General features: G+C 29.0%; 1 protein-coding gene across 1 annotated transcript; it reads left to right on the forward strand.

The window, feature by feature from the left end:
- Positions 1–263: 263 nt before the first annotated feature.
- LOC127067004 (bifunctional purine biosynthesis protein ATIC) lies at positions 264–2,887 on the forward strand. The gene is made up of 7 exons (XM_051001432.1): positions 264–430; positions 542–745; positions 888–1,176; positions 1,262–1,753; positions 1,892–2,281; positions 2,354–2,618; positions 2,717–2,887. The coding sequence occupies exons 1-7, from the start codon at positions 412–414 to the stop codon at positions 2,834–2,836; spliced, it is 1,779 nt and encodes a 592-aa protein (XP_050857389.1). The 5' UTR covers positions 264–411; the 3' UTR covers positions 2,837–2,887.
- Positions 2,888–15,358: the final 12,471 nt, after the last annotated feature.

The raw sequence follows: 15,358 nt of genomic DNA on the forward strand, positions 1-15,358 counted from the left end.
CAAAACTTGTTTAAATAAAAAATATATAGCTTATTAAATTTTAATTACAAAGAAAGCAATTCAAATGCATAAAAAGAAGGAAATCAAATTAAAATAATTCTATGAGTGTACACAAAAGAATTGCACATAGTAAAACACAACGAAATATATATAAAATATTGATGTTATTATTACTTATGTATTACTATTATTTTCGCACATTTGTAGTACCCTGATAAATACTGAAATTATTCTTTTCTATATACGGCCCTGTAATAGAGTTATAATGATAACAATTGCCGCCTTGACGAACACTTCTTGAATGTCTTTCGTTCGATTCGAAAGTAACGTGCTATTATAACGTGCTATAATAAATTGTTCTATATATCAAAATTCATTTTATTATTTTCTTCGGTAAAGTGAAGGAAAAAAATGGCAACAGGAAAACTAGGTAAGAATATTAAAATAAAATAAATATTTTTTAGAATTATTAAATAATCATCAATGGATTGTGATCAATAATCGATCAATGATACAATTAATATTTTTTATATAATCATAGCTCTTCTAAGTGTCTCAGACAAGACCAACTTACTTCCACTTGGTAAAAAATTACATGAAATAGGCTTAACTTTAATAGCATCTGGAGGTACTGCTAAATCATTGAGAGAAGCTGGACTTCCCGTTAAAGATGTTTCGGATATAACTGGAGCACCTGAAATGCTTGAAGGCCGTGTAAAAACTCTTCATCCAGCTGTTCATGCTGGTATATTATTTATACTTAATAATTACATACTTTTAATTTAGATTTTGAAAATTTTGAATATTTCTTTATAATGTTTATTATTAATATAAATTGTGTACATATTTTATTTTTGTATATAATTATTATATTATGTAATATATAGGTATATTGGCTAGGCTTACCGAATCGGACCAAAGAGATCTTGAAAAACAAAATTATGATCTTATCCATATAGTAGTATGCAATTTATATCCATTTGTAAAAACTATATCAAAGCCTGATGTAAAAATTGATGATGCTATAGAAAATATTGATATTGGAGGTGTTACTTTATTACGTGCAGCAGCAAAAAATCATTCTAGAGTTACAGTTGTTTGTGATCCAAATGATTATGAAAAAGTGATTAAAGAAATAGAAACATCTTCTGACAAGGACACATCCATTCAAACCAGGTATATTGTTTACTACACTTTGTTTATAGATTAAAAAATTTTTTTTAATCAGATTAATATATAAATCATTTTAATTCGATTGTAGACAAATACTAGCATTGAAAGCATTTACACATACTGCAGAGTATGATAACGCAATCTCAGATTTTTTTCGTAAACAATATAGTGCTGGTATTTCACAACTCACTCTTAGATATGGAATGAATCCTCATCAGAAACCAGCACAAATATTTACAACTTTGAATAAATTACCATTAACAGTTGTTAATGGTTCTCCAGGTTTCATTAATCTATGTGATGCACTGAATGGTTATCAATTAGTGAAAGAATTAAAAACTGCTTTGAAATTGCCAGCTGCAACATCCTTCAAACACGTTAGTCCAGCAGGTGCAGCAGTTGGTGTATCATTGGATGAGGTGCAAGCAAAATTATGTCAAGTAGATGATCTTATTAATCAGTTAACACCTTTATCTATTGCTTATGCTCGAGCAAGAGGAGCAGATAGAATGTCTAGTTTTGGTGACTTTGTGGCATTATCTGATCCATGTGATATCATGACAGCTAAAATTATTTCAAGGTAATATATTACTACTATTACTACTACACTACTACTACTACTACTACTACTACTATTATTATTATTATTATTTATATATTTATCTAAGAAATTTATTTAATTCTATTGTATTTATTATTTAATACCATTCATTTTTAGGGAAGTTTCTGATGGTATAATCGCCCCTGGTTATTCAGAAGAAGCTCTTCAAATTTTAAAGAAAAAAAAAAATGGTAGCTATTGTATACTACAAATTGATCCAACGTATGAACCATCTCTAATGGAACATAAAGTTCTTTATGGACTTACAATGGAACAAAGGCGTAATGATGCAATTATTAATAATCAAACTTTCCAAAATATTGTTTCTAATGCAAAAGAAATATCAGAAACAGCTATGCGAGACTTGATTGTGGCAACTATTGCTGTAAAATATACTCAAAGTAATTCAGTATGCTATGCAAAGGATGGACAAGTTATTGGAATTGGTGCAGGTCAACAGTCGAGGATTCATTGTACACGATTAGCTGGAGATAAAGCCGATAATTGGTAGTATACTCTACATTAACTAAAACTTTGTTACAAAAAATATTATAATATTATCTATTGTTATATTCATAGGTGGCTTCGACAGCATCCTAAAGTAGTTGGTATGAAATTCAAGAAAGGTATAAAAAGAGCCGAAATTTCGAATGCTATTGATAATTATGTCAATGGATCTATTGGAAAAGACATGGATGAATCCACTTGGGCAGCTATGTATGAAGAAGTTCCTGAGAAACTCTCTGAAGATGATAAAACAGAATGGATTAAAAAATTAAACAATGTTGCCATTAGCAGTGATGCTTTCTTCCCATTTAGAGATAATGTAGACAGAGCTAGACTGGTTTGTATATTTTGTATATTTCTGTAATATATAAATGTGTAGCTTTGTGATCGGATAAAAATGTAAATATTTTAATGATTATTGCAATCAAATTACAGAGTGGAGTTACTTACATCGCTAGTCCTGCTGGTTCTACTAACGATGAAGTGGTAATTCAAGCATGTAATGAACACAAAATTGTATTATGCCATACAAATCTGAGACTGTTTCATCATTAATATGATGAACCATACTATGATGGGCCATATTAAAATGATTTTTTTGCATTATTACATAATTATTATATATACATACAATTATTTGAAAAATGGAATATATTAGCCTTTAGATAAGTGTTAATCTAAGATTATGGTTAAAATTTTGTATTATTCATAAGAAAAAAAATATTTTTAATTCTCTAAATATATCCCAATGAAGATTACCTTATAATGAACAAATAGGCAACATCGGCAGGAGCTGCTAAAAGTATAGAGAGCGCTACTCTCGACTTTATACCTTTAAGACAAGGGAATATATTATTATTATTATTATTATTATAACTATTATTATTATAAAAAATAAATAAATAAAATAATTTCTAAAGAAAGAAAAATAATTACTACCCAGATAAAATATTTGACTAAACAGAATTCATTTAGATCATTAATGCTGTTCACCAACCCTGATTTTATAATGGTTCGTACCAATGTAATGAATTCACATGTAATTCTTGACCGATTTTGATGAACGAAGTTTTATTTTAAAGATGAAGGTTTACGCTAGGTGATGTCTATTTGAATTTATTAGAAAATTTTTATTTTTATGCATGAACTATTTAAAAAAAAAGAAACAACATTTTATGACACGATTTTCTTCGAAGAAGTAATATATATAACTTATGTAATATAAGTATGTAATTTCAAAACAAATATAACAATAAATATATTAAGTAATAAAATAATGTATCTATATCTCCATCAAAACACAAGAAATAGAAAGTATGGAAAAATGAAAAAGATCATCATAAAACATAATAAATTTTGATTGAATTTAAATGCAGCCATTAGCTCGACAGTACTTGCGTTATTTACATTTATCATATATCGCAATTAATATCGATTTCCAGGTCTCACCACATGGAGGTTGCTGCATACGGAGACCCACGGGCTAAAGACTCTACTATTAATATCAATTATTAATATCAATTACTTTGGAACCAATTATATAAAATCATTATTATAACAATAATTAATTCAATAATAATTATATTATTATAATTCAATAATAATTATTATAATTTGGAAAGAGAAAGAAAATCAATCGCGAAACGAATCAAAAATTTTTTTCTATTCAATTGTGATTAGACGAAAATTTATGAATTCGTTTGATATCGACCTACTTACCCGGTAAAGAATAGAACCCTTTATGTGGAATTCTATTCCCATTAAACTAATATAAACATATTGTACATCCTTCGATGTACATTATGTTGAAATTAAAAATAGAAAGAGAAAAACATGGCCTATAGATTTTTATATAAAAATTATGCTTTTTATTCAATATTATTTTATGATAAGAATATATGATATTATGAAGATTATTATCTACAACACAACAAAAATAATTTAATCTTCTGTAAGATTAATGATTGGCCAATTTGTTTTTCTTTTATTGTATTATATATATTATCTTATCATCGAATATATAATTCTATATACAAAATTTCTTCATATGATGTAAACAGCATAGCTACCTGTGAACATAAAACATCAAAAAACATTTCATAATTAAATAAAAAGCAATTGAAATAATGTGGGAATTTCATATAATAAATCAGCAGTCACCTGTAAATATAAAACATCAAAAAACATTTCATAATTAAATAAGAAGTAATTGTAATAATGTGCGAATTTCATACAATAAATCAGCAGTCACCTGTGAACATAAAACATCAAAAATATTTTACAATTAAACAAGAAGTAAAGAAAATCAATATGCAAATTTTATACGATGAACAAATAGCCTGTGGAAATAAGAAATTTATAATTTTATTATTTTCTAAAAATCAAACATCAAACTAATAATTATTTTACATGTACACACATACGCACACACACTCTCAAATATGAGAAGAATAACCAACGAAGAGTGGAATCGGATCTTGCCAATTTAAATGATATTTCCTGAAACAGAAATCAACTCTGTTTAAATCGATTGAAAATTTTTTAAATATTTTAAATGAAAAAAAAAAGAAAAAAAAAGGGAACAATTCGTGCTTCATTGCTTTTTATTTTTTATAATTCCAATTCTTCATTCAAAGTCTCAATAATTAATTAAATCTCCATATTATTATTTTGCTTGGATTTTTTGTTAACTAAAGCATCTGAGAAACCTGAAACACAAATCTATTTTATATAATATACTCATAATCTTTATCAATTTATTTTTATACCACATACCATTATGATGATATAACGAATCTTGAAATATTATTTTTAACACTGTTGTTAATACTCACTGATATATGAAGAGATATTTTGCAATATTTAATATTGAAACGCAAAGATGTCACCTCTCTGTAACAAAAAACTATATAAAAGGGCATGTGTGGAAAAACAAAATTGTATCTACAATCCATGTATATTTTTATAATTTATATCATTTTTATAATTTAATAAATAAAAAACTGTATATACATATATATAACCATGGATTGTAATGCTGAAATAAAAGCAAAAAAAGTCATAAAATTGGCGTTGAATGTATCGAATTCTCGATGCATTAGAAAATATGTTTTACATTTAAATAAAAATATAAAATTATGCGTCGATTTTATATACAAATATATAGAAATATATATAAAGAAAGAATTGCACAACAATAAATAGTCAACTGTTTAATGCAATTATAAATATATGTTGTAAATTATTCAAGACACGTTATGAAAAGAAAAAAAAAGAATTGTAAATATTTCACAATATTTATGAATTAAATCGCGTTAAAAAAAAAAAAAGAAAAAGTGAAAAGAACAAAAGTATACTACACCTTGTGTTGTATTATAAAATACATACACAATTTTGTATACCGCCATAAACATATCCATAACGAGATCAGATCTGTATTTAATTAATAGATTATATGTATCTTCTATCATAAAGTTTATACTAACGCGAAATATGCAGTTACATTGTGTCTGATGTACGTATTAAATCGTTTATATGTAAGACACGTTTTTATCTATTAAATTAAAAAAAATATACTAATACAATTTCACAATTTTAAAACTATGTAGTTTGTATATGTATATAAAATAGTAATGAAATAGGAAATCTGAAAGAGGAAAATAAGATTATGTATAAAAATATTACACAAATATTACAGACAAAATAGTTTTAATATATTCTTGCATATTATTCTTATGAATTTGTTTTATCACCAATGCTTGCTTTAACAGATCCTAACTTTCCTAACTACATCAAGTCTTATAGATTTTTAATCAATAATTAGAATTTATATAAGATGATGATTATATTTATACAAGTCATAAAATGACTCTTACAATAAATGAGCCATCCTACAACTTGTGATAAGACTACGTTGGCATTGGATAAAATATATATATAAATATATAATCATCAAAAAGTGAGTATATATAAAAAAGGTACGAAAAGAATTATTGATTTACTAATAATTATATAAAAAATTCAAAATTAATCTGATATAAAAATCTATATGCTTGAGTATCCAGTGCATTCCTGAATGCAAACCTGTTCTTACTCTGAACTACTTTCGCTCACACTCCTGAGTGTGGTCAGCCTTTTCATTCGTTTCATTTATATACCAAGATATATGCATTTTTATTCCAAAAAATAATCATATTTACTTACTATATACATAAATATTTCCTATAAATTCATCGTCATATCATTCATTATTTTTTCTTCATATTTCTTATGAATCTGTCATATATATGTACATATACAAAAAAAAAATATATTTCTTATATATCTGTGGACCATTTAATTTGATAATCGTGTTTAAATAATTTGGAATAGAAATGTACATTCTTGACATATTTTGTGCACTCCTGAGTGCAAGGCTGTTATTTTTGTATCATATCGCTCGCTCAGCAAGATTTATACATTTCTAATTTAGAATAATTCAAATTTTCCTTTCATTCACTTGCACTCTGTTTAAATATAAATATATTACTATATTACAAAGAGTATGAAATAATCTTTATTTATTATTAAATAAATATTATTCCTTAAAAAAAATAATAAGATTAGAATATTTAAATATTTATTTATTATATCATAAGTGCATTTTCATTTTGATCACTCGAAACAAGAAATGTATATCCTTACTATAATATGTTCATCTGCATTCCTGAATGCAGGCATGTATTTACTATGACCTATTATATGCACTCCTGAGTGCAGGCAAGCCATTTCAATCGCTTCATTTATATACCAAGACATGCATTTTTATTTCAAAAAAATAATCATATTTCTCCCACACATACACACATATATATTTCTTAATAATCTTTATGTCATTCATTATATCTTCTCATCATTTCTTATAAACCTTTTATATATCTATATATATATATATATATATATATATATATATATATATATATATATATAAAATACTCTCTCTCTTTCTTTCTCCTCCATATATACTTAGTAATTCTCTCATTTAATATTCATTTGTTGATAATTTTGAAATAAAAATGTATAGCCTTGACATACTTTAATATGCACTCCTGAGTGCTGGCTGCCATTTATGTCGCTTTATTCATCTAGCAAGACTTATACATCTCTTATCGGAATAATTCAAATTTTCCTTTAATTCATTTGCACCATTTAAATTCATTCAATTATTATATATGGAATAAAATAAAATTTCATTTATTTATTGTTAGACACGTTTAATATCGTATAATGAAAAAAATATCACCAGAGTTCAACGTATTTATATATTTCTTCATTAAGTATCCTTATTAGTGCATTCATTTATCTTTGATTATCCCGAATATGAAATGTATATCTTTACTATAGTTTGTTCATTTGCATTCCTGAATGCAATCATGTACTTACTGTGAACTTTTCACATGCACTCCTGAGTGCAGGCAAGCCATTTTATTCGTTTTATTTATATACCAAGAGTTATACCTTTTTATTCCAAAAAATATTTATATTTCTTTCAAATATGTATAAACATTTGTTAATAATCTTTGTATCATTCGTTATATTTTCTTAATATTTCTTATGAAACTTTCATATATATAATAAAAATACTCTTACTTTCTCCCTCTTTCTCCTCTCTCTTTCTCTCTCTCTCATATATATTTATTAAATCTTTCATATCATATTCATTTGTTAATAATTTTGGAATAAAAATGCATACTCTTGACATATTTTAATATGCACTCCTGAGTGCTGGCTGCCATTTTATATATTCATCTGCATTCCTGAATGCAGGTATTTCAATTCATCATCAAGTCTTGTAGATTTTTAATCAGAATAACCAAAATAAACAGAATAATCAGAATAATCAGATTAATCAGATTAATCAGAATAATCAGAATCATATTGCAAAAAGATAATGAGGGTGAGGATGGAGATGATAACGATAATGATTACCACATAAGAGTCATTTTGCAACTCGTGGTAGAGCTGTGTTGACATTGAAATATGCATATATCTCGTATATATACATACGCATTATGAAATTATGAACATGAAAAATTTGATTAAAATATGATTATTCTGAATTAAAAATCAACATGCTTGGGTATCCAAATGCACTCCTGAGTGCAATGCTGCTGCAGGCCACGAACGTCCACACAATATTTAACGAGCGTGACTCTATTTTTATAACTAAAAATTTATTTCAAGAAAAGACTAATTTAAAATTTTACAATGCAAGGACTCGACTTTAATTTAAGAAGAAAAAATGCAAGGACTCGATATTAATTTAAAACAGAAAATGCAATGACTCGACTAATTTAAAAAAAAAAAATGCAAGGACTCGACTTTAATTTAAAATGAAAAGAGGGAGGGCTTGACTTTAATCAGAAAAAAATAAATAAAAATAAAAATAGAAAATGCAAAGGGCTTGACTCTACTCTGAAATAAAAAACTGACTCTACTTTTAAAAAATACAATGACTCGACTGTACTTTAACAAAAGATTGCAATGACTCTAATAATTAATAACTGCAAAAGCTTGACTCTAATCGCAAAATTTCTAAGTTTTCACGAACGCGAGTGCGGAACACCGTAGCAAGGAGATGGAATGGTCCATCATCTCCATCCAGGAACAAACTACTACGAGCATAAGTGTCAACGTGGTAAAGGGTAAAAGGGATTTTGATAAGACCACAAGCCATTAACGAAGGGTTCGACATACCGACCACCTTTGAAAAATGACTTGTAGTCGATAGTTGCCCTCTTGAGCCACATTATGTGGGGGCCTCTTCAGCACATAGCCGCTTCTTGCTTCGTGCCCTAACCACTGCATTGGAGCATTCCTTACGTGCGACGCAAGATAAGTTTACGCATCAAAAAACGCCCTACCGTTCGAAGCAACGCACCCACAAAGATTGACATACTGCAGTGGTTGCTACTACAAGAATGAAATCGTCCCTAAGCTAAACCGACCTAATCCCGACCTGATCTCACTTTACGCAACAAGACTCAAACCACTCGTGTAAAAGCACGAATTGAACGAGACGCAACAGTCGTAAGCTAAGGGGTTGGGAAGTGAAAACACATTTTCGCACGCAGGTTGTTCTGTTTTTTCTTTTTTCTTTTTCTTTTTTTTTTTTTTTTCTTAACCTAACGAGCGGTAAGCGCTTGCAACGTAAAGTATCGATCTCTTCTAAATAGTATAACCACTGTAGTATGGCAAAATTCGCGAATGAATCACCCCAAACGGCACTGACGAGTCCCAACACGTATTCTCAACTGCGTTTTCTACTCTGCCTAGGTGCGTCTCGATTTTCTAACGATTTGTATTTATTTATTTATTTAACCGATTAAAAAAATAAAAGAAAAATATTCGTGTATAAATATTCGAACTAAACCGTAAAGCTATCCTAGCCTGTGGACGATTAATGGACTCAAAGAATCCACCAACCGTACACAATAACACAGGCACATTTAATCGAATGCTCCAGCAGATATAATATTCATTCTATTCGATGAACCTATTACATACTAATATTAACTCGTTGCACTTAGAAAATGGATATAGTTTCGGTAAAATGTCAAGATCACAAGAACTGTAATACTTTCATTTTACTTATGCAGGTATATTCTATTTCTAAATAAGAAATATATAGATGGTAAATATTTTAAAAATCGCGAAGTGCAAGAATTAATTTAAAACTAAGTATCGAACAAATTCAAAATCCTTTGCTAAGTTCAAAAGATATGGAATGTATCTGATGTTCTCATTGGGTGCAAAGTTTTTCGAACTGTTTGATACTGATATATCGCGCAATGCAAAGTGTCAGCAAAAAATGTAAGAAAAAAAAAAATAAAAAAAAAATACAAAAAGATAAAGTTCAGCCATGCTGAAAGATCGTAAAATTTGCTGAAACTTCACAAATCCCCGGAGAAAGGACTTCCCACTCCTGAGTGGGAATCGCATCCTTACCCGGTCCCTACCTGCTTAAAATGAATTGAAACATTCACTCAGAAAAGTATGCTACCTGCCTGCCTATGACCTATATTTAAAAAGTGCAAACATTCACACCAACACATACACTCCACGGTTCTCTCACACTCCACCAGGGTGCAAAAGCCTACACTAGAGAGCATGCCCCGGGGCACCTCCGACACCCTAGTTCAACCGCGTGTTTTTTCTAATATATTGGGAGTACGTACCAATTGCTGAAATCGACTGCCAAGGCTAATGATTATTGCATATATGACTAAAGCAAAAATACTAGTACATACTAGTATACATACAGATACTAGTAATATATACGAGTATTTAAAAATTTTCCACAAAAATGTGGTAACTACTATGCAAACCGATATTAATATAATTATATATTAGATATATAATATATTTATTTAAAAGTTATCGCGAAACGATGTACAATGCACTTCCTAAAACGCACATACAAGTGCAAGGTACACCGTGCAATCACCAGCACAATGACAGCCGCTGAAAAGGAAACTTAAAACTAAATCCACACTGACTGTTTCTCATCCATACGAGTAACACCTGGATTAAACGCATAGATGAGAACGCAGAAAGCATGGGGGGAGAAAGGGGTATTAGTATATTAGTGCTGAAAATCCTGAGCTAAAAAATGATTAATTTATAATATATATAAAAAAATATATAAAAATATATATAAAAACATATATATATAAAATTTAAGCGGACTGTGACTCTAGAGTCTCTTTGCACGTCTTATTAGCAAGAGCTCAAACAAGGATGGATGATGGTAGGCGGTCACCACATATGAGTGTGACCACCACATATGGGTTTTACCACTAAAAGTGGTAAAAAAATAATAAGTGGCAAAAATAGTTTTGCAACCCCACCTGTATACACCGCTTAAGGGCCTTTGAGCGACCCGCGGTAGGCAGTCGTTGACATGGAGGGATGAAGTATGCACATAGCTCATATATAATGCATACGCATTATGCAGTTATGAAATTTCATTATTAAGAAATATATAATTTTAATAAAAAAACCTCGGACGACTCCTTTCATCAAATGGCTGTTCTAATGAAAGAACGGGATTATAATCCACCACTTAACTTCCAGAATCTATCCGTCGCGGAAGGGGTTTGTCTTCTTGCTCATTTGTTGGTAAATCGATATTTTGAAATATCGAAGTAAATCGCGATTAAATGGACTAAGTACGGAGCAATGCATGTAACGTAGACCACGTTATATGCTTTATACGAAATCGGGTAAATTAATGCCCGATTTCATTACTAATATCGCGAACAAAAACGAAGAGAGAAAAGTGCTAATAAACAGCACTGTAAATTAAACGACTTTGAAACAAGAAGACCCTGGCCTGAGCTATATATATATATATATAATAATAATAATAAAATATTCATAAGAAAATAACTAATTACACGTATAGGGAATCACTCGTGAATAAAATCAAAGATTTTAATCACGGACACTTTTGCTCGTTTCGGACATGGGACGTCTACGAATACAACCAGTAACCCGTGCCGATAAGGACCTTTCATCCTCGGCATGATGGGCACCAGAGGAACTTAAAATTTTTCACTCACTACTTAAGAAGTTCTGCGATGGCTCCAAAACACTCGTCCCCCTCGTAGGAGGTTGAATGATGTCGTGAAGTTGATTGAAATTATCATTGAATCGTTGAATCGATGAATTGATGAATCTGTAATACAAAAAGGTATAAAAAAGGATTAATTATACGTTTCATATCGAATCAATGTGAATGAATGAAAATGATTAAAAAGAAATGTATGAAATATGAAACGACAAAGAGAAGTTACAATTGGAAGAAAGATATATACTTACATGTAATTGTATCCAGACGAAGCTTTACAATCGTCGGTAAAGATGAAGAGGATGAATTTTTAAATTCACACTTTCGACCATAACAATATTTTTCGCAACGCATCCTCTTCCACCGAATTGGCCGAAAGTGTGTTAATGATTCTAACAACGCGGCGAACATGTGATTTTAACAAGAATATAACATAAATTCTTGTTTTTTGATTTACTAACGCGACCGAGAAATTTTTATCGGCGAACAACACTGACTCTAATTCGCGATTTTATTTTATTTTATTTTTAAAGCAACCTGTTTGGTTGCAAAACAATCAAATTACTTCGCACAAACACTGACTCTATGATCGCATTGCGCGCGATCAACAACTGAAGACCTGTTGAATAAAAATTGTTAAAGCAAGCTGTGGCGTATATATTCTATTAAATATCATATATTAAATATTAAATATTCAATATTAAATATCATATATCATGTTATTCAAATTACATGATTTAAAATTATAAATTTATATTACATCTTTTGTATATGCTATAATAATAATAAAGAAATACTATTCAAAAGATGTAACTGCAAACTTGTAAGCTATATTAAAATAAATGAATATGTAAAAGCAAACGATCAAAATCGCGTTGTATCTATCGTTTAAAAATAGATTTAATCGCGATAGGGATATGTTCACAGAAGTATACTAATTGCGTGGATACCTATAAATCAGAATAGATATAGCATTAAAGTAAAACTACACAAGGAGCAGTAAAATTGAAATTATAATATTTATAATATTAATTAAACGATTAAACGCATCTTGAAATTTTATTCTATTTTAATTCAACTTTTATTATACTTTAATTACATTTTCATTATTCTCGGTGTTTCTTAATATTCTTTAAATTCAATGTAAGATATATTTCAACAAATTTTTAATAAATTAATATTTAATCAAAATTATTTCCTAATACACCGAACGTCAGCCTTTGGCCCGGTAGTGCGTACGTTGTATAATATAAAATATACGAACGTTCGCAATACCGATTTCCGAATCCCACCACAAGGAGGTAGCTGCGTATGGGGATCCATATATAAATTTCTTAAAAAAAAATAAAATATTATATAATAAAAGTTCTGGATATAATAGGGCATAGAAACTTACAATGGGACTACGACAAAACACGTAATGAAATCGTATAACACAATAAATAGTTTGTTAGTGAAAATTTCAAATTCAATGGTGAATATTATATTGGTCAATATGATGAATAATTACTTGAAAATATCCAAACTATTATTAATAGAGAATAAGATTATGCACGTAAATGTGATTTGCATATTCAATATATAAATGCTATATTATATATCGAAATCTAATATGATATAAAATAAGATTAATAAGCTGTAAATGATTAAATGAAACTTATAAAATATTATATATAATGTAAATGAGAAATTAGACGAACCAAAATTGAAGAAGCAGGAACAAGTCTGAACACGTCTGGACGGCTGCTGATACAAACGAAGAATGTGTAGAAATGAACTAAGAAAGTCGTCCTCTTGGTCGTCCTCTTAGTCGTCCTTTGATTGTTTACATGTGCTATTGTCGGTACCTCCTAAATACTGCGTACAGTGTAGCGTATACAAATACACGTATATAGATATACCTACAACAGAATAATATCACGCTTTTTCTTTTGTTGCTAGCCGGAGATTCATTTCCAAGAATTTCAATTCAAAGAATTATTTAGCAATTGGTAGAGATACTTTAAAGCTATTATTTATATACTATCTTTCTTTGTTTCATTATATGTATTTAAAAACAGATTTTTAATTTAAAAATATGCGCATATAATAGTGAACATAAGTAGAATAGAAAATATAATATTTAATATGAAAAAAGTTAATAAAAATAAATAAAAGTCAATGAAAATAATCAAGAACAAATAAAAATAATAAAGAAATTAGAATTTTTCAGTGCGTTTCACTAAAACATAATTTAGTACATTATGAAAATTGAAATTATTAAAAGCTAAGTATTTTTGAACTGTATCAAAGTATGCAGCCATTTGCTCGATATTGCTTGCTTTGTATCTTAAAACACAAACTCAAACAATATCGATTGCCTAAATCTCACTGCTTGGAAGTAACTGCATACGGAAATCCAATTATTAATAAAAATGTAATAAATTTTCTAAAATAAAATAATAGCAGAAATAAATGCGATGCCGAAGTTAATCTGCTTTCGTCTGTACTCGTCCAAATGTTATATAGAAATAAAGATCTCTTATGTGGCCTTGAGAGAGTTGGAACACTCGACTGTTTTTGTTTTGATATTGATCGAAGAATGTTTAGAAATACACAATCTAATGTAACTTCCATGTCGTATGTTACCTATCTCTTTCTATTAAACCTCGCTATATTTATTAAAATAAAATAAACTTACCTATATCTATTGAAGAAAAGGAAACACTGGAAATATTCGATGCTTTGTACTGCAGCTTGGGAATTCTTGAAAATCTGAAAAAAGTAAGATCATATTACTACAGGACAAGATTAAAAGTGTGTGCGTAATATGTGTAGGGAATATCCATAAATGATGTGTGTGTGTGTAATCATTATATATGTTGTATACCTATATATACATACACATTTATGATCGTATACCATATGTAAATATATATGATCGTATACTTATTGTGTATATATATGATCGTATTCCTGTTTGTGTGCGTGCATGCATGTATGTATGTGTGTGTGAGTGTGTATGATCATATATGAAAATCGAATTTAATACAAAATATCAATCGATCACAACTATTAATGCAAAATTATTGATCAGAGTATCATTAAACAGCGAGAGAAGTATTAATATTGCGAGAATAAAACAGGAAAATAGAAGAAAAAATACTACGCGAAAGCTCCCTGGGCAATCTACGAGAGGCTGATCTTATTTTCGCGAATATCTTTTTAACGCGATGATACCCAGACTTGCGAATGCGGCCTCATGAAAATCGCGTGTTTGGCTATCGATTGATATATAGGAAAAGAGTGTATGTTAGAAAAAATTTACTAATTACCTGTAATTATGCGGAGCGACGAAACACCGTGTACACTTGTCACTGCGTCCAAAATGGCGATGAGACTAGTGACAAGGAAGGAAAGTAGTCCCTATAATTCGATGACGTCATCATAGGTACAATCGAATCAAATCAAATATTATATTTTTCAAG

The sequence above is a fragment of the Vespula vulgaris genome, chromosome 10 (assembly GCF_905475345.1).
Source record: "Vespula vulgaris chromosome 10, iyVesVulg1.1, whole genome shotgun sequence".
NCBI lineage: Eukaryota > Metazoa > Arthropoda > Insecta > Hymenoptera > Vespidae > Vespula > Vespula vulgaris.

What these genes read in the sequence shown, in the direction of transcription:
- LOC127067004 (XM_051001432.1), top strand. An exon ending in GACACATCCATTCAAACCAG is followed by an intron (nt 1,177 to 1,261) that starts GTATATTGTTTA and finishes ATTCGATTGTAG; the next exon opens with ACAAATACTAGCATTGAAAG. An exon ending in GGAGATAAAGCCGATAATTG is followed by an intron (nt 2,282 to 2,353) that starts GTAGTATACTCT and finishes TTATATTCATAG; the next exon opens with GTGGCTTCGACAGCATCCTA.